The following is a 26,927-nucleotide window of genomic DNA, read 5'->3' as shown; positions in this document are numbered from 1 at the left end:
GAACAAATTTTAGAGGTGGGATAATTAAGCGAACTGTGTCATGGCCAAAAAAAAGAACATACAACTATTAAAATAAGGATTCTAGGAACAAAGGAAAATGCTCGTGAAATAAAGTGAATTTTAAACTAGCAAGCAAAATAACATATGTATAAATGGTGCATATACCACAGGGGTGATTATGAAAATGTTCATGTGTAAGTACAGAAATATGAATAAGCAGCAAATGAAAACTATATTGAGATCACAGAAACAAAGGTGAAGTGTTCATATTTCCTCTAATGTTACAGTGTGGTTTTAACCATAAATCACATAGGTTAGATTTTTGTGTGTGGGTAACTTTCTGATGTTTTTAAAATGAGAAAAAAACCCACCACTGAATGCAAGTTACTTTGCTAGGCAGTATTTTTCTATCAGAGTAACAAAAATTAAATTTGGTGACCCCAGCAATAAGAGAATAATAGGCACTGTCATCCATTACTGGTCAGAAAGTAAACTGGTACAATTTTGGGAGAGGCCATTTGGTCAAATCTATCAAAATGTTACAGGCTTGGGAATGCAAGCTGGTGCAGCCACTCTGGAAAACAGTATGGAACTGTTTCAAAAAACTAAAAATAGAATTACCCTATGACCCAGCAATTGCACTACTAGGCATTTATCCAAGGGATACAGGTGTGCTGTTTTAAAGGGACACATGCACCCCAATATTTATAGCAGCCCTATCAACAATAGCCAAAGCATGCAAAGAGCCCAAATGTCCATTGATTGATGAATGGATAAAGAAAATGTGGTACATATATACAATGGAATATTACTCGGCAATCAAAAAGAATGAAATCTTGCCATTTGTAACTACATGCTTGGAACTAGAAAGTATTATGCTAAGTGAAATTAGTCAGAAAAAGACAAAAATCGTATGACTTCACTCATATGAGGACTTTAAGAGACAAAACAGATGAACATAAGGGAAGGGAAACAAAAATAATATAAAAACAGGGAGGGGGACAAAACAGAAGAGACTCATAAATATGGAGAACAAACTGAGGGTTACGGGAGGGGTTGTGGGAGGGGGGATGGGCTAAATGGGTAAGGGGCACTAAGGAATCTACTTCTGAAATCATTGTTGCACTATATGCTAATTTGGATGTAAATTTAAAAAAATAAAAAATTAAATTTAAAAAAATGTTATAGCCTTAATTCTCCTAGAAATTTACCTGTGTCTGTAGTTGTAAAATCACACCAAAATTTTACAAACATATTTATTGTTCCTTGTTTGATTCCCAAGACTGAAAACAACCCAAACATCAATCAATGAGGGGTTACTTAGGAAAATTAAGGTAAATCCATGTAACTGAAAACAGTACAGCTGTTAAACTGAGGCAAGATGAGGGAACGTTTTGGGGGTGAAGGAAATGTTCTATATCTTGATTATGGTGGTGGTTACAACAATGAAGCAAAGGAAAGGAACATTTTGAAGGGACTGAAATGTTACATATCTTCATTATGGTATATGTCAAAATTCATAGAACTGAATACCTAGCAAGGGTGAATGTTACCATGTGTAATTTAGACCTCAATAAGCCTGACTTTTAAAAAAATATAAGCAGAAAAGCAAAGTGTAATTTCATCCAATTTGTACAAAAGAAAACGTAGCTGATAATAGTTTTTTAGGGAAAAGAAATGCTATGGGAAAAAGTAGGCATTTACTCTTGTACTGCCTGAAGTTTTTAACATGTTCTTTTATTACTTTACTTAATGGCAACTGCCTTTGGTCTCTTTCTATTCAAATCTTAAGAAATGACTGATACTAATTAGTGCCTTTGTCACTCAATACAGAACTAACCAGTGCTTGCAGTCCCAGGAAGATGTGCTTCAGAACCTCAGTGGGGATGCACTTTTTCGGATAGCTCTCAGACTCAGTATGAATGAATGAAGTTGCATATTTCAGGTTTTGTGAGCTGGGTGCTATATATAGAAGCTTAATTTTATATAAATTATTCTCTCACAGAAAAATGATTGAAGCCCAAACACACAGCTTATCAACTGTAACCATTAACCCAAATGAATGTCTCTATACTAATTTTTATCATTTCAAAGGTCCAGAATTTCAGGATAGAACCATTCAAAATTCTTTGTGATCCCCAAATATGGAAACTTCACGAACGTAATTAGTATTTGCAATGCTGAAGCAATTAACACAGATGGAATTGAAAATTTATTCAAGTGATAACTGTTTTTACAAACCAGTGACCTAGATATTTTAGAACTAACATCTTGCTAATGGCTCAAGATCTAGGACTAAAAACTTCTTGCCAATGGAACACCAAGCAATTTTTAAAGTGGCCCTTAATTGTAACTTTTCAGAATCAAGCCTGAAAATATGAAGATAAAATTCAACATCAAACCCACTCCAGGTACTACAAAGCCTAACACAGGGCAAGGTGTAGCCTTGCAGGGATCTGACAGGGGTCTACAGGTAGACTGTGGTAAACACATACAGTCTTCCATAGGAGAAGAGCTTTAAAGAGCCAGCAATATAGGTGCATGGTTACCAAGTAAAGATTCCAGGATCCCTGGGAAAGGTCACAGTACCTCTACCCACACTTGACTGCAATTAGAAAGGGAGGATATGCTGGAAGAAAGATTAATATTCAAAGTTGGAGCTGCAATCGCTAATTCTAAAACTAAGAGATTCCAGTTGCAAATCATTACATAAAGAACAAGACTGTCATAATAAATCTATGTGTGGAATCCCTTAAATACTTACAGATACTTAAGAATTTAACCTGCACTGTCCAATACAGTAAAACTTATCAGCCACACGTGGCTACTGAAATTTGTGTTAATCAAAGTAAAAATTTACGTTCTTCAGTCACACTAGTGACTTTTCAAGTGCTTGACAGCCACATGGAACTACTGGCTAGCATACTGGACAATACAGACATGGAAAAGTTCCATCATCACAAAAATTCCTATTGGACAACACAAGTTTAGACTGTAATTAGCCATTTTAAAGAAAGTTCCTCCTTAAGTTCCCATAATGGTATCATTTTTATTCACTGTTACATAATGAACAACAAAAGAAGTATCTTCAATTGATACTAGAGCCAGGGAAGACCTGCAAAGTTATCCAGTGCTGAAATTGTTACATTAAGATAAAGCTGAGGCCTAAAAGGGGTAAGCCAGTGTCCAGAGGTGGCCTGGATTTCCTTACCATCCCTATCTTCCCTTCCACCTTACTATATAGAACATCCAAATGAAGTGGCAAAATACAGCTGACCCTTGAACAGGGGATTGAACTGCACAGGTTCACTTACATGCACATGTTTTTTTGATAAATACAGCACTGTACTGTAAATGTATTTTCTATTCCTTATGATTTTCTTGGTAACATTTTTTCCCTCTAGCTTACTTTATTCTAAGAATACAACATATAATACATATGACGTATAAAATATATATTTATCAACTGTTTATGTTATCAGTAAGGCTTTCCCATTGACAGTAGGTTATGAGCAGCTAAATTATTTTAAGGGAATCAAAAGTTACACATGGAGTTTGCAGCGGAGGTATCCAGGTCCCTAACCCCTGCATTGGACAAGGGTCAAAAAGGTTCCTCTTGTTTCACCATCAGTCACATGTAACTGAGGAGACTGCAGTAGACCAACTTCTGTACACCTTTCCATGTCTCAGAATGACAGAAGAACAGAATCGAAGGGTAAAATTTAAAAATAAATACATAAATGAGAATTGCTTCTTTTAACTACCTGAGAAGTAATCAGATGGATTCTGGAGACCAGGGAGTCTTATTAAGAATAAAGGGATGTGGGGGACAGGGAAAAGAAAAGAAAAAGAAAGGAACATGGCAACCATGACCTAACTCCACCCAAAGAAATTATAAACTAACTTAACAATACTAGGTTACCTTTAGAGATTAAGCTTTGCGGGGAACGAATTCTGCATCATTTCTTAGCTAGCTAACACTCTCTTCCGGTCCTAGCTAAATGAACAGTGACAGAATTAGCATCTTTTAGGAGACAGGTGGTACTGCTTTGTGGATGAACTGGAGTCTGACACACCACACTTGTTTAACTTACTTCTTCAAAATAATTATTTGCAAAAAATAGCCGTAAGTTGTACACCAGAATTTATGCCAAATAGGAAGAAAACAACAATTTTACTTATTATACGTGATCATTCCTTCACACGCTCATTTGTGTGCTTTCCCTTGCTCATTAATTCAAAATAAGTGTGCACAATAGCAACATTTATTGGGCTCCTACTTTGGATGCTCAATCTCTAAAATATGTATGTGATCACCAAACAAAATGAGGACTGAACACTGGGGAAATATTTGTAGAATCATATAATCCAGGTACAGTAACTTTCAACAAAGTTAATACTTAGAATAAAATGTTTGCCGAATAAAGACTGAAATCAAGCTAACAAAAACTAATGGTTCTTAAGAGACTTTTCTCCACAAATGAAAACAGAAAAATCTCTTTTAAAAAAAAAGTTACATAACTTGCCTAAAATAGCAAGATGCAGAATGCAAAACAATTTTTCCTAACTTGATGTGTTTTTCTTAGGACAGATCCTAGAAATAAAATGCAGAGACTTCTTAATAAAACCTAAAACTCGAAGAATAACAGGACAGATGGTTTAGTCATTAAATATTTGATGAACAGTCCCAGATGCACTTTTGTAGAAAGTGGAGGCTTTTCTGTTTATTTCCTATCTCAGAACCATAACATGTAGTTCAGTGACAGAAGCCAGTAGGGGAATGAGGTCTGTTTGTAGACTCTTCCTTTAGAAGAGGAGGTTCCCTGGCTTCTGTGATATTGTATGTAAACTGTGTGCCTCTGTGTATTCAAGAACCTCATCTCTCCTCCACAGCCTCACCAGATCCTAAGGCATCTGTCATCCCACACAGGTAAATAGTCCTGCCTTAAGACAATGCATATGACCCCAAGGCTCGGTGAACAGTCTGAAAACCAGTATTTTTATTTGAAGGTCAAAAATAGTGTCCATTTTCCCATTTTATTTTTCCTGGATCAGGCCAGTATATGAACAAATCTTAAGAAAAATTTCTTTTACACATAACTTACAAAAAGCACCAAGATTTTCTAATACAGGAAGAAAAAAAGCAAACAAAGAATTCAAGTACCATCTCATACATTAACAGTTGAAGAACTGTTATTCAAGAAAATGTGTCAAACAATAACAACAAACTCCATCTACTTCCAGCCACAGGAACATAAATGTGACAGATCAGTTTAAAGCAAAGGGTATTTGTTGCCAGGGTCCACAGCCAGACATTTTAGTATTCAATAGATTAGCGAACTCCATTAAAAAATTAAACATCATAAATAACTTGTACGCTGGCCAATAGGCAATTTATTAACATTTTACCTCCCTTTTTTTGCAAAATGATTTTAAAGCCAATCCAACTGTCAATGTCAACTGAAAGTGATACTATTAGTATTTCCATCACCTAAATCTAGAAAGTGACATTAGTAAAAACTGATAGAATTAAATGGAAAGTCAATCATGGAAACATTATACCTCTAGGCAGTGTTTTCAAGGAGTATGTTCCAAGCAACAACAGAGCACAAAATCTTGGATTTTGTTCTGTGGTCAAAGAGTCAGGCAATGTTGAATTTTAAAAATTAAGTTTTTTTTTTTTTTCCATGTCTGAGAGTTGCTTTCAATATAGATTACAAATCTGCAGGTGAGAATCTGACCATGTTTTTTTTTTTTTTTTCCTCAAACCACTCGCAAGTCTCCCAGAAGATGAATGTGGGAAATTATGAAATGCTAGCTTATTATATTGTGTGCAGTGATGAACTAAAATTCAGGACCGCAGACACCTCTGAGGGAAGAGGGGAAGGGCACTGGGGAAGGGCGTGTAAAGGGATTTTCACCACGTCTGTAATGTGCTCTTCTTTTAAAAAATTCAGAAATAAGCATGGCAAAATGGAAGGATTTGACACAGCTGAGTGTTAACACAAAAGTGTTTATCAGGTTGTAAAAAACTGAAATGTATGGTGTCAGAAGAGTATCCAGTATACAAGCATAAAAATTCAAATGAAACAAGGGGGTAAGATACATCATAAATTTGCCAATCTCCTACTTAAGTCACACATTTAATTTGCATATGCAAGTAAAATGGTTTCTATTTATCTGTACCATGTATTTACATGAAAGACTGACCTAAAAGAAATTGTCAGGTAGGTTAAAAACTGAAATTAAGCATACATATCATAAGATTAATGCCAGGTAGCTACTTCTGGCATCAAAGTGAAATGTTTTATGAATATATGACATATAAATGATTTCTGAGCCCAATAAAAACATATACAGGTATAAGTTTGCTAAAACTTACATGTCAGACTGCTACTGAACTTACACAATAATGTGGGGGAAGGGTGTAACAGAGGAAAAGCACAGTTTCCCTGAGTCAATTTAAAAGACTGTATTTAGAAAAATCTTGTGGATTATGTAAGGGAGAAAAACAATTAAGAAATGATTGATACAACAGGAAACTCTACACTTTCCCCCCAAAACACTGCCTGATAGTGTAAAGAATGAGTATCAACACTCTATATTCTTCAGTTCAAAAAGCAGGAACATTGCATCATGTTTTCTGCCAACCTGCAAACCCTTTGTTGGTTTTTCTTCTTTTAAAATATTCAAAAAAAATAAAATTACAAGGCTATTTTGGACAATATTCATCAAAGAAGCCTAAAGGGAAAGAATGCAACCAAATATTCTTTCAATCTCATTGCTATTTTACTGTCCCAAATATTAACAACCAGTATCACAAAGCACAGGAGCCATTAGTCTGAGATGGGAGCTACCTGGTGTCCCATACACATGGCAGAAACCAGCTACAAAGTCCTTTATAAGAAAGTGTGCACTGGTGTGTGTGTGTGTGTGTGTGTGTGTGTGTGTGTGTGTGTGTGTAAGATCAGAAGTTCTCTAGCAAACATTTCTGCACACATTCATAATTCAGTATTAATATACAGATGATGTAATAGTCTTAAAGAATCACGAAAAGAAGCATATAGTCACCACTTGAAAAACTAGAAAAGAAAGTATAAAAACCAAAAAAAAAAAAAAAAAAAAAAAAAAAAAAAAAATCTTGGAAAGAATAATGGGAAGGCCTGGCAATACCAAGACTCCCAAGACTCCCAGAAAGAGTAGCACCTATGGTGTACCACATTAACAACAGAGTCACGACCACTAGTAGACAAGACACCTTGGCCAAAAGTGAAAAGAAGCCATGCCTGAAACCCCTAATAAAGAAGAAAAGGCAGAATCACAAAAGGAAAACAAGAGTAATTTTAAATTATACTTTAAGGCATTTTTGGGGAAAGCTTTCCTTCTGAAAAAAAGATTTAAAAAGTAAACTGATTCATCACCCTCAATTGGCCAGATTAAGGTCACTGTTTTTTAAAGTTGGAGGTTTACATACACAAAAGCAATAAGGAATCCTGACCAAACTAGAAGTAATTAATTAACCCCATGATAATCATAGTTATGCCCAACATCAACTGTACTGTGAATCTCTTGAGTTTTGCCAGTATCTACTTGTGTATATTTGCACATTTTTGGCTCCCCATAAACCCTTTTCATCTACCACTAAGGAAGGTAACAATGGCAAACTTAAAAGAAATTTACCTGTATCAGAACAAGGTTACACAAACCCCTAAGTAACTGCTGGAGGCAGGTGTCTACCACATGATTCCCAGCAGACTGTAATTTCAAGCTATTATTACTAAGAACTTTTTCTATAAATACGTAATCCGAGATGGCATCAACACTCCAATTGGCTCTTAATTATCTCCCTTTCTGTTTCAAAGCAGAAATAAGAAAACAAAACCTCAGCTGGGAGCTGGTGATATTACTTAGCTTCCATCATAGTATAAACAATCAAATAAATATGAGTCCGCAATGACCTAAATAACTGAATAAACAAATAAGAGTGGGGAGAAGAGTTGAATCTCTTGTGCATGAAAATTCCAAATAACTTATGTAGTTACTGCACCCTCAAGGACATGAAATGGAACTTCCCACACCTTAACTGTGGGCTGTGCTTCATGACTCTGCCTTCCAAAGAGCACAGCAGGGGAAGGCAGAGAAAGAGTAGCCTTACACTGGACAATTCTGACAAACACTGCCTCAACCTCGTGATCGAGGTCATCAGGTCATGTTGTTAGTGTACATCCTTGCTCTGAGGTAATGAAAAGGGCACTTGACCTCTGTGATGTTCCCCCTCAAATCCCATAAAACCACAACCAATCATGAGAAAAACATCAGATAAATCCCAATTGAGGGACATTCTACAAAGTACCATAAAATTTTCTCCTAAGTCATGATCTCATGGTTCACGGGATTGAGCCCTGCATCACGCTCTGCACTAACAGTGCAGAACCTACTTGAGTTTCTCTCTCATCTCTCATCTCTCTCTGCCCCTCCTCTCTCTCAAAATAAATAAACATTAAAAAATTTTGTTTTTAAAGACAGAGTAAAACTTCTCATCAAAACACTAGCTCCAAGAAGACTGGAACAAGATCTTGACAGTGCTAAAGTTGGGGGTGCGGGGCTGGAGGGAGACTCTGAATCTAGAATTCACTACCCAGTCAATGCCTCTTTATAAAGGTAAACATGAAATGAAGACATACAATAATTTTTTTAAATTTCTCCCACAGATCTCAGAAAGAAAAAAATATTTACCATTCTAGAAATGTGGAAACCAAGTAATAAATACTTAGTAGGAAATGTGAAAATCCAAACCGCTTTAAGTTAAACTTAATATATTATAAAGAATACCAGCATTTCCTTGAGGTGATTAAAATCTGCCATCTTCTTGTATTTTACTGAATGAATAACGAAAAGCTGAGAGAGCAAAAAATACATCCATGCACATTGTATTAAAAATCAAAATTGTTTTCTTAGGGAAAAGAGATCAATGGTTAATTCTGCCCTCCTCTCTGAGCAGCATCAAGACAGAATCACAAAAATTCTCATTTCCACATAGTCTACTAGACTTCCCTCCATAGGAAGAAAAGATGAAATTAGCTTTGTCAAGTAGAAGCACAGGTACAGTGCCAAAACAGTATTATTTGAAAGCAAAGAAAGGATATATTAAATATACTTTAATTCATATTGGTACATTGTTTAGTGCTCATACATTATACAGCAGTTACTGGTAAAAAATATGGAGTAGGGGCACCTGGGTGGCTCAGTCAGTTGAGCATCCGACTCTTGATTTTGGCTCAGGTCATGATCTCCCAGTTCGTGGGATCGAGCCCTACCTCTGCACTGACAGCACAGAGCCTGCCTAGAATTACCACTCTCTCTCTCTCTCTCTCTGTCCCTCTCTTAAAATAAATAAACATTTTTTTAAAAACCTGCAGTAAACCTGACCTGTTCAAACATCAGATGTCACCAGTTACAGCCTTACGTAATTTACTTAACCCTTGCTAAGCCTTAATATTTTTAAGTGTTAATACTCAATTATTGGGTTGTTTCAGGAATTAAATGAGAGCTATATAACTTATCATCATGCCTGGCACACATTTTGAACAGTCAACAAATGCTCTTATTTTGATTCAATCTCTGCCCTGAAAAATTCCACCATGAGGACAGATATTTCCAGAGTCAGTTATCCAGCAAGAGCTCTTCCTACTAAGAACAGAATACAGGAAAGCAGAAAATGGCTCGATTTAAAACTACTTCCACAAAGTAAGACTTAAGATTTTGCTAAATTTCAGTTTTCAAATGACCTCTGAGAAAAGAACATTGAGTTCCAATGACCAACATCCAAACCAAGTTTTAGACTTGATCTCATGCCGTGTCTCTCTCAGAACTGGAAAATCGATAATGGGGGCCGTCATTGCCTGAATGACTTTGACAATGTTTTAAGTAACTAAGAAAGACAGATAATACTTTTGCTATAACTATGGATTCCACTAGACTAAGATAATGCAGTCTCCAACACAGAGACTTACTTTTATATGTATGGAGTAGATGTTTGACGATTCTCTGCAGTTTCTCTTTTTTAAAGAATATTAACTCCTTTCTAGGGAGAAAGAAACCTATAGGAAAAATACCAGGTTTAACTCAAGTGTCTTTCAGTCATTTTACTCGATCACTTACCTCTAAATCCCCCACTGCCATGTATTATCTTAAGCTTCAAATACATGATTAAAAATTTCAATACATACTATTTTTTAAGATATAGAGAAATGATGTAAGTAGGAAAAATGCCAGGAGGGAAGTACTGGAAATTGCTTTATTTCTATTTATTTTATTTCTAAAGGTCACTGGCGTGAAAAAGAAATTATGTCTTAAAATAAATCATGATTTTAGTACTAAATGAAATGGTGTATACAAGCCCCTCCTTTACTTTCAAAGGTTTACAGTGGAGGCACTTATTTCCCAAGACCACTAATTTTATTAAAATTTCAAAAAACTTCAAGCCAAGTGTGAGCATTCTCAAAAAATAAGTGGGCTTATTACTGAAGAATAAACCAGAGCAGAAACAAACGAAACCCTAAATACACAGCAGACTGTTAGAGGCCTTTAAGACACTTGGGGGCACCTGGCTGTCTCAGCTGGAAGAGCATGTGACTCTTGATCTCGGAGTCGTGAGTTGAAGCCCCACACTGGGTGTAGAGATTACTAAAAAATAAACAATAAAAGACTCTAGGCTCCAAGACAGTTCAATGACAAAGGCTGTGATGTTGTAGTGAGGATAATTACAGAAGCTTCCATAAAGTGACTTGTCCAGGCCCCTGCTGACCTCTCATTTATACAGAACAGCCACCTTCAGTTAAAGTCAGACAACAGCTTTCTAAACAAAGCAGAAGTTAAGTCTTGGGAGAAACCCAAGAACAGGATTTAAGACTGGAGGAGAAAGCAGCACATAGCTTGAGGCAATGCCGCACTGTGACCCCGAAGCAAGGACAGAAGGGAAGGAAGAGGAAGAGTGAATGGGGAAAGAGGAGACAAGAGAGGGAAGGAGGGTGGGGAGGAGGGAGAAAGGAGAAGAGGCATTCTATCTGAGTGAAGTCAACCAAGCATTTCACCTCGTAACACAATCCACTTAACCGTGGCTTGTGGCAGACGCTGCTCACTCCACACCTGTCCTTCCCACCATCACCACCCCCACCCCCACCATGCACACACAGTCAACAGTGAGGGCTGGCATCCAGGGGAGGAGACTCTGGGGTAAGTGGACTTATTTAATGGTAAAAGAAATGAAAGACAGCTACTTATGCTAACCAATACAAATCTTCATTCAAATATTTAACCAACCAAGGATCACTGAACATCTGAGAAAAGTCAAACAGGAAGAAAGAGAAAGACCAGGAAAAAAGAAAGATTAAGTTACCCCAGGGAAAACAAACAGGAACAAGACCAAGGCAAACCAAACCAAATAAGCTGATTACTATGCTAAAAACTTAAAGGGGTATATTCATTTAAAACAAACAAAAAAAGCAGGTCACTATGAAAAACAAAAATACCAGGGAACCACTAGGAGATCTTGGAAATTACACACAGTGGTAAAATTAAAATTTCATCAGAAGGGCTACAGAACAGACTGGGCATGACTAAAGACAGTATTCTGGAAGATAAAAACAGAAGAAATCTCCCAATTCTTGAGAGGAAAGGAGAGAAACAAAATATGAAAGGAACAGTTAATACAAGGCAGATAGCTCCAAGAGGCCCAACATTAATATATTAAAAGTTCTACAAGAGATAACAGAAAATGATAAAGAAAGAAGAAAAACTCTTTGAAAGAAAGATTTGAAAGTGTAGATTAAAGTGAGCCAAAAAAGATAAAAGTTTAAAATGCTAGGGGCTGGGGCACCTAAGTGGCTCAGTCGGTTAAACGACCAACTCTTGATTTTGGCTCAAGTCATGACCTCACAGTGCATTGAGTTCAAGTCCCAAGTTGGGCTTTGAGCTGACAGCTTGGAGCCTGCTTGAGATTCTCTCTATCCCCCACCGCCCCCCTCTCCCTCTCTCTCCCTCTCTCTCTGTCCCTCTTCTGCGTGCTCTCTCTTTCCTCTCTCTCTCTCTCTCTTAAAAATAAACACTTTTTAAAATTTTTAAATAAAATAAAATATATGGGGAGCCTGAGTGGCTCAGTCAGTTAAGCATCCATCTCTTGATTCTGGCTCAGGTAATGATCTCAGGATCATGAGTAAAAGCCCCACAGTGGACTCCATGCTGAGTGTGAAGCCTGCTTAAGAGTCTCTCTCTCCTTCTACCATTCAAGCTTTCTAAAAAAATAAAAAAATAAAAAATAAAATACTTACACCTTAGTGTGGGTACAGTAAGAAAAGAAGTTGACAGAGAAAGAGCAATCATTTCAAGAACATTCAGAAAGGAAATCTAGGTTATATGCATAATAATGAGAATCAGAATAACATCTGAAATTGATAGATAATAGAGGCCTTCAAAATTCTGAGGTGTATTCTAGAAGCAAGAATTCACAACCCAAACTATGAGTCAAATATGATGGCAAATTATACACCTCTCCAGGCAGTAAGAATTTTGAAATTTATCTCCGAAACACTGTCTCTGGAAAAAAAAAATTTTTTTTCTGATGTATTGTCAATTAAACTGAGAAAAAATGAGTGGACTTAACAAAGGAAGCCAAAGAAATCCCAGTATGACTACAGTCACTGGCACAGAAGACAGTTCAAATCAAAGCAGGAAGTCAGAGAGCCGGCTAAAGAGTGTCTTCAAAAATAAAAACAGGCAGCTTTCTGCCTCCAGGTCCTGTCCCCATGCTTTAATAAAATCACTTTTTTTTGCACTAAAACAAATAAACAAACCAAAATTCATGTACTGTCACTGCAAAACTAAAAGAATTTTTAAATGCTTTTGGTGACCTTACAAACAAAAAAACGAGGAAGTAGTTAGAAATTGCAAGAAAAACTAACGCAAACTAAAATCCTTGGCAGTGTCTAAAAGTAAAGGGAGGAGAGAAAGTAGAAAGACACCGAGGGGCATGTGTTTCCTCATGTAACATAAGGTGAGTGAGTCAAAGGAGGCTGCTTAAAGTTGGTGGCCTGAAAAACTAATTAACTAATAATAAGCACATCGAAAGCTATCAGAAACCACCAAAACAACTATAATTTGTAATGATAAAACCCAGGAGGCAGAAGGCAGTTGATGGTGTAAGTACATGAAACTCTTCATCTTTCATGACAGGAAGTAAAGAGACACCATATCAGACAGATATACCATATACCAGGAAATATATTATTTTAAATTCTGATGGTAACCACAGGAATAAAAACAAATTGGTTTAAAATTTTTATCTCTGGGGAGTTGTAATGGATTGGCAGATTTTTATGTTTCAAATTCCATCCTGCTATGATGCTGGAGAAAAGACTTTACCATGTGAGCAGATTGTAATTTTTAAAAATAAGATTGCATTCTTAAATGGTGGGAAAATCTTAAAATGTTAACCCTGTCATTTTTAGTTTTTGGCTAGACCACAACAACATTCTTAAACTTTATCATTAAGGACTCCAGGACTGTGAGGACAACTAAGAAGTATCTCCCAAAAGCTTAAATGTTCATAGTCTTTGATCCATCAGGTTCACGGTTAGCTGTCTATCCTAAAGGAAAACTTACATGAGTGGGAACAAATAAAAAGGTACAAGAAAGCTTAGTGTACAACTCTAAGCCTCTTGCAAATCCTAAACGTCTATCGATGAGAATGGTTATGTAAGTTATGGTAGATACATGCTATGGAATGTTATAGTTACCTAAAAAGACTGAGGTAGTAATGACACGGAAACATGACCGTGATATATTGTATTGGGAGAAAAGCAAACAGCAGAAGAATATATATGTGGTATAATCCCGTTTCACGTAGTTTTTTTAATGTATACCTTTTTGTATATGCATAAGAACTGTGGAAACATACACACCAAACTATTAACAGAATAGTGATGAACTCTGGACATGAGACTGAAAAAGGGGAGAGACAGACTTTTCACTTCTAATTGTGTGAACTTTTTATGAATGTTTATTACCTTTGTAAAGGCAGAAAACCTCAAGAAGATAACTTCCACATTAATCCCACCCAGTTCTTTCCTTACCTTTCCACCCCTCCACTCCCCCAACACTGTTGCACCACAGATCTCAGCCTTCCATCTGGCACATGGTGGGGATGTGTGAATCCAAACCTTACAATACTCTCCGAATCTTACTTCCGTGCGATACACAGAAAATACTTGCTGCCATGCATGACTGATGAAAACAATGCATCTTAATGTTGCATTTAGTCTTCGGCTTGGTTGGCTGCGGCATGGCATTGCTAATAAAGCCAAAGTTACAAGTGATATCCCCACATAAGCCAAAAACTGTTATGCAGTCTGCTTTCATACTCATCTGTCATCTTCCTGGTGACAGTACAAGGTGTGGAAAGAGCAAAGTAAATCCATTTTAACTAGTGGGAACAAACGGACAGTGGGCTTCAGTCTCATGGTTGTATTCTGAAGAACACACATGCACATTTGTGTGACCAGTTTACACATTTCTTTGCCAGTCGACTGCACACAGTCACTGAGTTGTGTCATGTTGCCCAGAGAGCGCTGGTCAGCTGAGTATCTGCAGCAACACTGCCTGTCTGTACTCTGTGGGAATAGTGTGATGCTGGGGTATGTGGGACCACGAAGTTCTCAGTTTCTGTTCTTTAATTCCCGTCTTCAGTCATCACAGTAAACAACAAAATCAAAGTAATATGACAGAATGAAGGCTACACAACCTTCACTGTGCTTGAAGTATCATTTTTCTTTCATTACTCATTTTTAGAGAAGGCAACAGTAAGAGGAGAAAATCAAGACTGACGGATAATAGAATATATGTGGACTTACAAAGGGACCACAGTGCTAGTTATATAAATATCTCTAACGATGGAGTATTGGATTCTGATCTAAACTTAAAATGTCTATTAAAGGGGCGCCTGGGTGGCTCAGTCGGTTGAGCATCCGATGTCGGCTCAGGTCATATCTCAGGGCTCATGGGTTTGAGCCCCGTGTCGGGCTCTGTGCGGACTCTGTGTGCAGGCTCAGAGCCTGGGGCCTGCTTTGGATTCTGTGTCTCCCTCTCTCTCTCTACCCTCCTCCGCTCATGCTCTGTCTCTGTCTCAAAAATAAAAAAAAATTAGAAAAAAAATTTTTTTTCAATGTCTATTAAAAATGCCCAAATAAACAACTCACACAACAAAAACGTATCATGCTTTTGGCCCTTATATTTATTTCAGGATACTATAAACCTAGTAAAAAGTAGCAATGGAAAAGGGGCACCTGGGTGGCTCAGTCAGTTATACATCTGACTTCAGCTCAGGTCATGATTTCACAGTTTGTGAGCTGGAGCCCTGCATCGGGCTCTCCACTCTCAGCGCAGAGCCCACTTTAGATCCTCTGTCTCCCTTTCTCTCTGCCCCTCTCCTGCTCACGCCCTCTCTCTCAAAAAAAAAAATTTTTTTTTTTTTTAAGTAGCAATGAAAAGAAAATTCTGCTATAAATCTGTAAGACAACTCAGTATATCTTATGCTCACCAACTATCAACTGACCTAACTAGAACTCAAAAAGAAAAAAGCTAGGAGTTATCAGGAAGACTCCAATCATTATCTGTTCAAAAAGCAAACAGACCAAAGGAAAAGAACAGAATCTGGGGGACAGTGCCTGGGGAATAATGGGGGTGCACTACCGCCTTAAGGGAATACGGTGGTTCTGAGATGACAGTTGGAAGTAAAGTATGAGGACTTGCATAAATACAATTTTAAAAAATAAGTCATAGTTCCATTTCAATGTTATTTATTTAAATGTGGCTTACAATACAATTAATTTGATTGATGACACTTCTAATCCTAAGAACCCTTACTGAAAATAGGATAACCACATATAATATCCCATCCCAAATCCCAAATCTTGATCTAGTCATATCCTTTTAAATAAATCCTTCGCAATGCCTTTCCTAATGAGCTCCAAAATCCTCTTAAATCAAATTCACTGAAATATGTGACTTTCTTTACACCATCTTTCTTTGCACATAAGTGATGTAAGCAACACACATTTACTGCATGCCTCCCACGTGAGAAGGGGATCTTCTGTGTGCTTCTCCGACCCTCACAACCACCCTGTGAGGTAGGTATCATTAGCCCTATGTGACAGAGGAGGAAACACAAACTCAGGTGGACTTGCCCAGTGGCAGAGCTGGGACTCAAAGCCAGAACTACGGACTCTCAGATGACTTATGACTGCCCCCAGGGAAAAACTATACTGTACCTAGAATTCTGGTGCAGCTGGAGAAGTGGCTCGATAATTTTAAGTTCCTTTTTCCTCATCACTTAAGCATTGTAAACAGCAATGACACTATGTTCTCCTACCATTAAGTTATTTTTTTAATTTGGAGGGTATCTTTTATTTATTCGTTTATTTTTTAAGTTATCTCTACACCCAGCATGGGACTCAAATTCGTGACCCCAAGATCAAAAGTCACATGCTCTACTGACTGAGCCTGCAGGCGCCCCTCTTATCATTAAGTTTTGAATGTTAACAACACATAAAATAAAATTTACCCCTCCCATTTTACAGGGAAAAAATAACATACTACAACTAGACTTACAGTCATCATTAATTAGGAAAAGACATAGTAAACTGTACTATTATTCTACATCAATCCATCTGGTAGATGGATACTTACAAAGACATAAATGTAAATCCACTGGTTGTAATAAATCATAGAAGAGTAAATTCTGTGGGGATCATTAAAGTGGGTTGCTGCCCAGACAGATTTAGTTTCAAAACACAAAACCTGATCCAGAAACTTTAACCAAGAGAATGTACCACAAACCTACATGCCTACATTATATGAAGACATGTCCTGGCATCAACACATAATTTAGACACTGATAAAAATGGTTATGTAATAGTTCCCTGCTAATCTTAAAATTGTGGTAACTCTAGGATCCCTTTCCCTATGCAAAATTGCGTACTGTAGTTGGCAAATAAAATCGAAATGATAGTTCATTTTAGGGTGTTTAAAACTTAAAACACACACATTTTTCTGCGTGGAATGGTCTTTAGGTCTGAAACATTATCGCCCTTAGTTGTGTCCAAAGCAACCACACTCTAATGCTACTACTGCTCTACCAAAAGCACCAAGGTGTAAAAAGTTTTGCAATCTAAATACTTTCTTAAAGGTTTCTGAGAATCTCATGAATATGCAAAGCTATCATAAAGCTATGAAGAGTTCAATGACCGAACATTATATTCTTTGTTGCCACAGGAAAATTCCACAGACCAACAACAGATCTAGTAGTACTGCAGGAGGAAGACTGGTTTGCCTAGAAGGTATCTTGCCTGATGGAACTACACACTTTGCATTCTCCCTTCTTGTGACACCACCCAAACGTGCTACTCAGCTAAGTCTTAACTACTAACCTAACTTTTCTAGTTCTAACACTTACTCATTTTTATTTTTACCACAGTTTTTATTTTTTTCAGTATTAAGGAGAATACCCTCAACTTGTTATTCAAGATGAAGATATATAAAGAAGCAACTGATACATATTGCAGTTTACTAGGACACAAAATTTTGTCCTCAAGACCTCCAATTTAGAAGTATCTCTGGACCTGCCTGAGCCGATGCTCCAGAAACATGTGATTTTTAAAAATTACTACTTTTAAAGCTACAAAAACTATAAAACTACCTTATTAATCATACATATATTCTTCTGTATACTGTAATAAAATCATGCAGTGCTTAGTCTAGAATATATGTGAAATTAAGAGACTATTAAAAGTGATGACTGTAAAGCAAAAATCAGCTACCACTAGTATTGCTCATGAAGACAGGAATGGCTATTTGACCCCTTCTTCCATACCCAGGGCCTGGCACTTAGTAAGCAGCAATTATTTGAATAAATGAATAGATATAAATTTCCCTTTCGTGCTCTTTGATGAACATGACTAAGATGGACAATGGAGCTATGAAAACATGATCCTTTTTTCTTTTTTTACCTTAAGTCAATCTGACAGTTCGTAAGGAATGTTTACAATTATTATAATTTTTTGTTTGTTTGGAGAGAGAGAGAGAGAGAGAGAGAGAGAGAGTGTGTGTGTGTGTGTGTGTGTGTGTGTGTGTGTGTGTGTGTGTGTGTGAGGGGGGAGAGGGACAGACAGAAAGATAAAGAAAATTCCAAGCATGATCCACACTCAGCACAAAGCCTGACACGGGGCTTGATCCCACAACCCTGGGATCACAACCCGAGCCGAAATCAAAAGTCAGACACTCAACTAATTGAGCCACCCAGGAACCCCAATTATTATAATTTTTACTCGTATTTGACAGAGTTCTTAAATCTTTAAAATCCCTTTGGTATTTACTGCTTTATATTAACATAGATAATATAGAAAATGAATGACTGACCCTTCCCAGATGGAAATAAACCACCCCTGAAGCACTACAAACCAATCCCTGGATACCAAATTTAGTGGGGTAAACCCTGGGATCCCCCAGAGAGATTAATGCAGAAAAACTCACACATCTCATTTCTTTTATTAAAAAGAACATGTTTGTATTTTATCCACCACTTCTAGCCAGCTGAAAACTGATGTGCTTCCCAACTGTTTTGTTTTATAAAAACATAACTATTGGTACCACTGCAGCTTGTTCCAATGACATGCCCAATGTCACGGCTACTGAATCCTGACCTCCCCCCACCCCAAGCTGGTTTCTACAGAATGAGAAGCCAGTTTGGATTTAAATGCTTTTAAGTTTAAAAAAAAAAAAAAAAAAAAGGCAGTCTCTGACCCCTGAGAAATAATCTAATACTCACAGCTAAGCCGCAATGTTATTACAAACTGATTTGACATTTACCATTTTGCTCTCCTGATCTCTCCAGACATCTCTGTCATTCTGAGACCATAATGAAGTCAGATCAAAAAAAGATCACCGTTCAACCCACAAAATATAAAATGTCTCTTATGCTAAATGAGTGACAGTCCTCCCTCCCCCAAATCACCCAAAGCCCAGATCCTATAATACAATCTTTGTAACACCCTCTCACTGAGACACCCCATAGTTCTCTATGGTCTGTATTCTTTGCTGCAGAGAGTAATAAATCCAACTTGCTCAATTACAAGTGTTCCTGGAGGTCTCTGAATGAAGGGTATTGACGTCTGTAAATACTAATGGTGGAATGAAAATAGACTACATGTTCTAGGGTTACAAAACGGTTCCAAAATATGGCTTACTAGTACACATCTCACAATTCACAGAGAGGGCAGCTTTGGATAACTTTGGTATAACACTTCTTCCATTTTGCTTTTAATGTCAAGACCATGCTAACATGTGTTGAAAGTTCAGATAAAATAAAAAGCATTAATGACAATCGTACTGAAAATTGTTAAGGCATGTAGGAAAAGCCCAGCTAGCAATGTTCATTAGGAGAATGAGCAGGGGCGCCTGGGTGGCTCAGTTGGTTAAGCGTCCAACTCCAGCTCAGGTCATGATCTTGTGGTTTGAGAGTTCGAGCCCCACGTCGGGCTCTGTTCTGACAGCTCAGAGTCTGGAGCCTGCTTTGGATTCTGTGTCTCATTCTCTCTCTGCCCCTCCCCTGCTCACACTCTGTCTCTCTCAAAATAAATAAACATTAAAAAGTTTAAAAAAAAAAAAAAAAAAAAGAATGAGCAGGCATTCGCCAGGAACCATGTCAATCGGGGACATGCTCACATATCTGGGCTATACCCAGATGCAGAAGTGTTTTAAAACAAGGACTCCAGTAAGATACCCAACAATAATAAAGCCAAAGGTATAAGGAAAAGAAAAGGTGGCAGAGGGTAACTTTTTCTTTAAATAGTGTTCACCATAACTACTAGAAAATCTGGATAACAGGCTGTGAGAGGAAAAGGAAAGCAAAATTTTTCTATGTGCTCTTCACTGAAAGACTTTCTCAATGTGCAAAATCTCCCACTTTGCAGCTAAATGTTATTTTTGTAAGTATAAATCACACCACACAGAGGTATAAAAACCAAGAATACCAACTTAGAAAAAAAACAAGTCCTTACAACACAAATAAATCTACTGAAGACACTAAAAAACTAGAAGTCCTAAAGAACCTGAGGGGAAAAATTTTTTTAAAAACCCTTCTCTGCCCCAAAGGTAAGGCAGAAAACACCTTTTAAGTGTCAATTGTATAATCAGATTTTTACAAACCTATGAAAATAAAGCTCCCATTACCTACCTTTTAGATAAAACTGAAAGATTTTCATGTCTAGGAGGTGGGGACATGGGTTGTGTGTGTGTGTGTGTGTACACACACACACACACACACACACACACACACACACACACACCCCACTTCCCCAAGTGCCTACTGTGTCCTTCCTGGACTTGGAAGACTAAGTGTGGATCATCACATAAAAGTCACGGTCTTCGAAGGCACATCATTTCTTAGCAACCTGCACTGTATGGGAATTTTGGTTCAGAGAAAAAAATACATTCATCACCACTACCCTCTCATCTGTGTAGCACATGAAGTGTTGTATATATTACAATCTGATTTCCGTTAGATAGGCATTACCACTTACTTTCTATGAATCATGAAAACCTTGTTACAAGTAGAAGGAGCAATGATTTAAACTCATCTTCTGATGCCATTATGTAGTTCAAAACTATGATTTAAGGGGCACCTGGGTGGCTCAGTCAGTGAAGCATCCAACTTCGGCTTAGGTCATGATCTTGCAGTTCGTGAGTTTGAGCCCCGCACTGGGCTCTGTGCTGACGGCTCAGAGCCTGGAGCCTGCTTCAGATTCTGTGTCTCCCTCTCCCTCTCTGCCCCTCCCCCGCTTGCACTTTGTCTCTCTCTGATAAATATTTAAAAAAAAAAAACAGAAACCAAAAACTATGATTTCAGAGCACCTGGGTGGCTCAGTCGGTTGGGTGTCCGACTTCCGCTCAGGTCATGATCTTGCAGTCTTTGAGTTCAAGCCCCATGTCGGAGCCTGGAGCCCTTCAGATTCTGTCTTCATCTCTCTCTGCCCTTCCCCTGCTGTGTGTGTCTCTCTCTCAAAAATAAAATAGAAACATTAAAAAACCCTATGATTTCAATATAAAAATGAGAACCAATTTTTAAAAAACTATTTAAAAGCTTGTTCAAAGATAATACGTATTATATGAAGTAATGCCTGTGTGACTTACAGTAGGAAAAGAGAGTTTGTGGTCTCCAAGTCCATGTGGTGAAGGAGGTATTAGGTATTTTGGAGAATAATGGGCTAAATATTCTAAGTTACATTTTATAGTACGTTTATATCCTTTCATCTGTATTTGTATTAGAGTATTAGAGATAATCCAATTAAGAAGGCTGACTTTTCCACTAACTCCCGGCCTCCTCTATAAACCTCTTCTACAATTTTTCTATGAAAAGGAGAATTACGACCCAGTGAATTTTAGCACATTTAATTCAAGTGTCATTCTACAATAACAATGAAAAAAGACACCAAACTGTTGACTACTCTCTCTTTACAGTGTAATCCTAATAGTGCCAAGTTTTATCCTTTATGATATCACAGACCTTGGTGTGCCTCCTCCAGGACTAAAACTCTCCTCTTTCAAGTACCTTTCATTTCATAAGCATCAATATCTAATATCCAATTCTTAAATCAGAACTGTCACCACCTGATTTCCCCAGTGTGGGAGGGCAGCAGTGTTTTTTTTCCCTTAAAAAAAAAAAAGGCCAAATATTAAAAAAAAACCTAAATTTCAAACAGTTCATTCAAAGAGTTAAAGTATTTTACAGTAATTGACTTAATAATTTCTCTTCTAGAACTTAATAAACCAAATAAAATGCCTAGCAAATCACTTGAAGAATTTTTTTTTTAAGAGAGAGAGAGAGAGAGAGAGCGCATAAGCAGGGGAGGGGGGGAGACAGAGAGAGACACAGAATCCGAAGCAGGCTCCAGGCCCTGAGCTGTCAGCACAGAGCCCAACGCGGAGCTCAACTCTCGAAGTGCGACATCATGACCTGAGCCAAAGTCAAGACACTTAACCAACTGAGTCACCCAGGTTGGGTGAGCCCGAATTTTTGTTTAAATAAGCATTTTATTTTTACCAAGAAGATCCTTGGTAATTTACACTTGCATGACACATTAAAACAATAAATCTGTAAAGCAATAATACACTTTTAAAAGATGTAAATGAAAGTTTCCATAAATTTCTAGAAAATGATGAAACATGTAAACTATTAATAACCAAACTTCCACAGTATTTAACATTCAGGGCCTACAGAAATAACATTAAAACTGGGCACTGTGTTGTATGACCTCAAAAAAGCAGAATTTAAGTTTGGGAATTACTAAACTTACAGTGTTCTTTAATGCCTCGTATCTCCTTTAATACCATTCTATTTGCTCTTAGAATCATTTTATCAGTAGGGCCAATATCTGCCACACCTGAGATAAGGATTTAGCCTCCCACCCTCCAACAAACTCCACCAAAGACTTTTGGGGTAGAACAGGTGACATCCCAGCTAGTCTGATGGGATGGGGTAGAGGCTGATCAGAAGGCCCCAAAAAATGACATTAGGTTTCTGTATTTAAGTCCCGTCTACTAGGACAGAAAATACATAGAATTAGCTTCCCCAAGACCCCTAACTTACCACTGACCACCTTACTCATCAAAGAGGATAAACAGAATGATATTCTACCACAGTGAGCACTAGCTCATCCAACTTCATTACTAAAAGGAGTCAGAAATTACTGTGATTAAATTTGGTCAATAGGAAAAAACCTGTTCCTCCCCCCAGAGAACAATAAATGCTGTCCCAGTGAAACAGTCTAGACACCAGTGACCAGTCTGTAGAGGTGTGATGAGTTGTGACAACTTGATTTTCAGTGTATTCAGCATTCACATTCACCATGGTGCTTGCCCAATTCACAAAATGTATTTGAAGAAATGAAAGAACTAGAGAAATGTTGGAAATGCTGCTTAAGGACGAGGCCATGCCTTGAGAATTTTTATTGACCAGAGTTGGCAATCATTAAATATTTGATTCATCTAACAATTAAAATAGAATCTTTAGGGGCACCTGGGTGGCTCAGTCAGTTGGGCATCCGACTCCAGCTCAGGTCATGGTCTCACAGTCCGGTCCATGGGTTCAAGCCCCGCATCAGGCTCTGGGCTGATAGCTATTAGAGCTATCAGTCAATAGCTATCAGCTATCAGCTGGGCTCTGGGCTGATAGCTATCAGAGCTATCAGTCAATAGCTATCAGCTATCAGCCCAGAGCCTGAAGCCTGCTTTGGATTCCGTGTCTCCCTCTCTCTGCCCCTGCCCCCCCCCCCCCCCACTCACACTCTTTCTCAAAAATAAATATTTTTTTTAAATAGTGAAATAAAATAGAATCTTTAAATGCTTCCATATGAGATCTTGTTTAAAAAGGCCAATTCTGAGTGTGGAATTTTTTTATACCTGAAAACATCGGAAAATCGTGACATTTAAGCAAGTGGCCACAGTGCTAACCCCAGCAGAACGTACACTAAAGAAGTGGTCCTATTTATGGACTACTCGTAAACAGGAACCTTTACAACTGCAATAACTAATGGCAGTGGCTGAAAAAATTTACATGAGAAACGTAAAATATACTTCTGAAATAACCATTTTTATCCTTAAGTAGGCAGAGAAATGGAAGCAGGCTCTGAAATTAGTTTTGGAAATGAGGTAATAACTGACATTGATCAAACGTTCTTTATGGCACTACATGCTTCTCATGAATTAACCTATTTTATTCTCATCACTACTCAGGAAGGTCAGTACTACTATTAATCCCCATTACACAGAAGAAAACACAGATACAGGAATGTGACTTGCCCCAATGTCTCATGGCTGGTAAGGAATAAACTGTGACTAACATCCAGGTTCCAGAGCCTGTGATGATAATACACAATACTATCTCTTTATATAATAACTTTTGTTGTGTTGCTTTTAGTATTAGGAAACTAGTAAATGAAGCTAATCAGAGAAATAATAAAACACTGTTTTCAAAAGAACACAGAGGCAGGGCTCCTGGCTGGCTCAGGTGATCCAGCATGTGACTCTTGATCTTGGGATCATGAGTATGAGCCTCACTTTGGGACTAGAGTTTACCTAAAAAACTAAAATTAAAAATAAATAAATAAACCCTTAATGTTTATTAAAAAAAAAAAAAATAGGGGCACCTGGGTGCCTCAGTCGGTTGAGCGTCCAACTTTGGCTCAGGTCATGATCTCACCATTTGTGGATTCAAGCCCCACATCATGCTCTGTGCAGACAGCTCAGAGCCTGCAGCCTGCTTCAGATTCTCACTCTCTGCACCCCCCAACTTGTGCTCTCTTTCTCTCAAAAATAAATGCTAAAAAATTGAAACAAAAAAACAAACAAACAAACAACAACAACAGGGTTGCCTGGGTGGCTCAGTCAATTAAGCATCCAACTCTTGACCTCAGCTCAGGTCGTTATCTCACGGTTCACAAGTTCAAATCCTTCATGTGCACTGTCAGTGCAGAGCCTGCTGGGGATTCTCTCTCACCCACCTTGATCTCTGCCCCTGCCCCGTGCATATGCACTCTCTCTCAAAGTAAACAAATTGAAAAATATAAGAAAGAACACAAAGGCAAATCAAGGAAATTAATACAACTCTACAAAAAGGAAAGGGAGATGATAGAAAGAAACCACAATATGACCCCAAAAAACCCCTTGAAAAACAGTAGAAAAAAAGGGAAAGTAATTTAAAGAAAATATGTTTGAAGGTCTAACCTACCTAACAAAAGGCTTGGGTGGAGTAAAAGGCATGAAGGAATCTTTAGAGTGCTGAAAACATTCTTTATCTTCACTGATAATGACCACTACACATAAAACTTTTTATAAAGGCACCACCAGTGCACACTCTTGAGAAGAAAAATCTATTTTACATAAAGTGTTCATTATAGGGTATTACTGCCTCCACCAAAAACCAGTGGTTTGGAATAAGTTATGCTAAAACAATCCTTTTTTTAATTTTCTTTTCAGAATTACTGAAGGAGTGTCAACGAAATTATAGTCAAATAATAGGCAATCTTTTGAACTAGTCTGTGGATCATGGCAGAAGATCATGGCTTTATAGCCACATGACTGAAAGGTCATTTCCAACGTTAGTTTCCACTAGATGTTTTGTTACCTGTGATGCAAGTCTGCAGAGAGGGCTGCAAGGTTCTTTACTTGGCTTCTGTCCCGTTTAACATCTTTTTTTAATAATCTAGATGGCCAGCTTTGCAAATTTACAGGTGATCCAAAGCTGGCAGTTCTCTAGGTGTTAGGATTCAAGAAGATATTGTGATGTTAAATTTAATGCCTTAATACATAAAATGTTAACTGAAGATAAATATAAGGCCCAGTATTAAGGTTTTCAACCTCAATTCTGGCTTATGAGTTTACATAAGAACAAATGTAGAGGCACCTGGGTAGCTGACTCTAGATCTCAGCTCAGGCTCTGTGCTGATAGTGCAGAGCCTGCTTGGACTCCCCAGCTCCCTCTCTCTCCCCGAAAATAAATAAACTTTAAAAAATGTGCAGGTTTTAGATGATTAGTGTGAATTTGTATGGTGTCCTGCCTTCCCCCATTTAGCAAAAATGGGTGTTCAGAATGGTGAAGCTTAATTCTGCACTAGAGATGCTCAGAATGGCAGCCGGTCCAGAAATCGAGAAAGAGTAAAGGGATTAAGTATTCAACTTGGGTAAGAGAGACTTAAATGCCATTTTCAAATATTTAAAGCATTATGTTTGAAAGTCGGGTTGGATTTATTATATACAGATCTAGAATTCAGGGGGTGGGGAGGATATATCATATATGGGTTTAATGATGGAAACTTTTTCCTATAGAAAAATGAGAGGGCTGCTGTGTGAGCTCTTAAACGTTCCCTGGCCCAAACTGGGAGGTCTGCTTGCTGGCCCCCTGTGGTGGCTGTGCCTTCCTGGAATTCCCTAGGGACCAATACAGTATTTAAAGATATCAGCAAATTGAAGCAGATGTAATTCATTGGGCTAATCATCCAAGTAAAATGTGATATGCCAAAAGAATGCTAATAATGGTAAAGTTTGCTCTTTGAGAGCAAAGAGAGTTACAGCAAAATACCTTCAAAGGGAAAAAAACAGAGGATTCAGCAGACTGGCTTTGAAAAAGTTATTAGTGCTTGTTGGGGAAACTAAGACTAGTTTATGAAATAATCCATAAAAAAGGATAAATGGGGTGGGGGGGTGGATGGGATAGGACTTAGAAATACCATTTCTTGATTTCAACAGAAATTCTTAATCTGGTCTCTCTATAACTAAAGAGACCATAGCACTGTAGGTGCTTCTTATAGATTCCAGACATAGGACATAAGTCAAACTTTAAAATGGTTTTCTGACACATCATTAAAATATAAAGGGAAAAAGTAACTATTAAAACAACAGTATTGGGATGCCTGGGTGCCTCAGTCGGTTGAGCTCTCGATTTCAGCTCAAGTCAAGATCCCAGGGTCGTGGGATCGAGCCCCATGTCGGGCTGTATTGAGCACAGAGCCTGCTTAAGATTCTCTCTCTCCCTTTGCCCCTCTCCCCTGCGTCCACTTGCTCACTCTCTCATCTAAGTTAAAAACAAAAAACATAAAAAACACAGTATTTGTTTTGGTACTTAACCTCCCTCGTTGACAATTATTTTTAATGTATCATAATCATTTAAGGATCTACCCACTAAAACTGAAAAAGCCAAAAGTATATTACCTATTTATCTAATTTCATCAGCTCTTTGCAATGCTCTGAATTTTAACTTTAAAAACTACCAAAGAGGGGAGCTTGGGTGGCTCGTCCGACTTCAGCTCAGGTCATGATCTCAT

At 37.8% G+C, this 26,927-nt stretch overlaps 1 protein-coding gene across 7 annotated transcripts in view; it reads right to left on the bottom strand.

The window, feature by feature from the left end:
* WDR33 (WD repeat domain 33) overlaps positions 1-26,927 on the bottom strand; it is a 107,979-nt gene that overhangs the window by 27,746 nt on the left and 53,306 nt on the right. The window contains exon 8 of one of the 7 annotated variants that reach the window (XM_042994170.1): positions 24,632-25,359. The exons of the other annotated variants lie outside the window; for them this stretch is intronic. Within the exon in view, the coding sequence (XP_042850104.1) occupies positions 25,310-25,359 (50 nt within the window). The 3' untranslated portion in view covers positions 24,632-25,309. Of the gene's footprint in view, positions 1-24,631; positions 25,360-26,927 lie in introns of those variants that run through there. 7 annotated transcript variants of the gene reach the window in all.

This window comes from Panthera tigris, chromosome C1 (assembly GCF_018350195.1).
Source record: "Panthera tigris isolate Pti1 chromosome C1, P.tigris_Pti1_mat1.1, whole genome shotgun sequence".
Lineage (NCBI taxonomy): Eukaryota > Metazoa > Chordata > Mammalia > Carnivora > Felidae > Panthera > Panthera tigris.
Note: the sequence above shows the minus strand (reverse complement) of the source record. Positions and strands in the feature narration are given on the sequence as shown.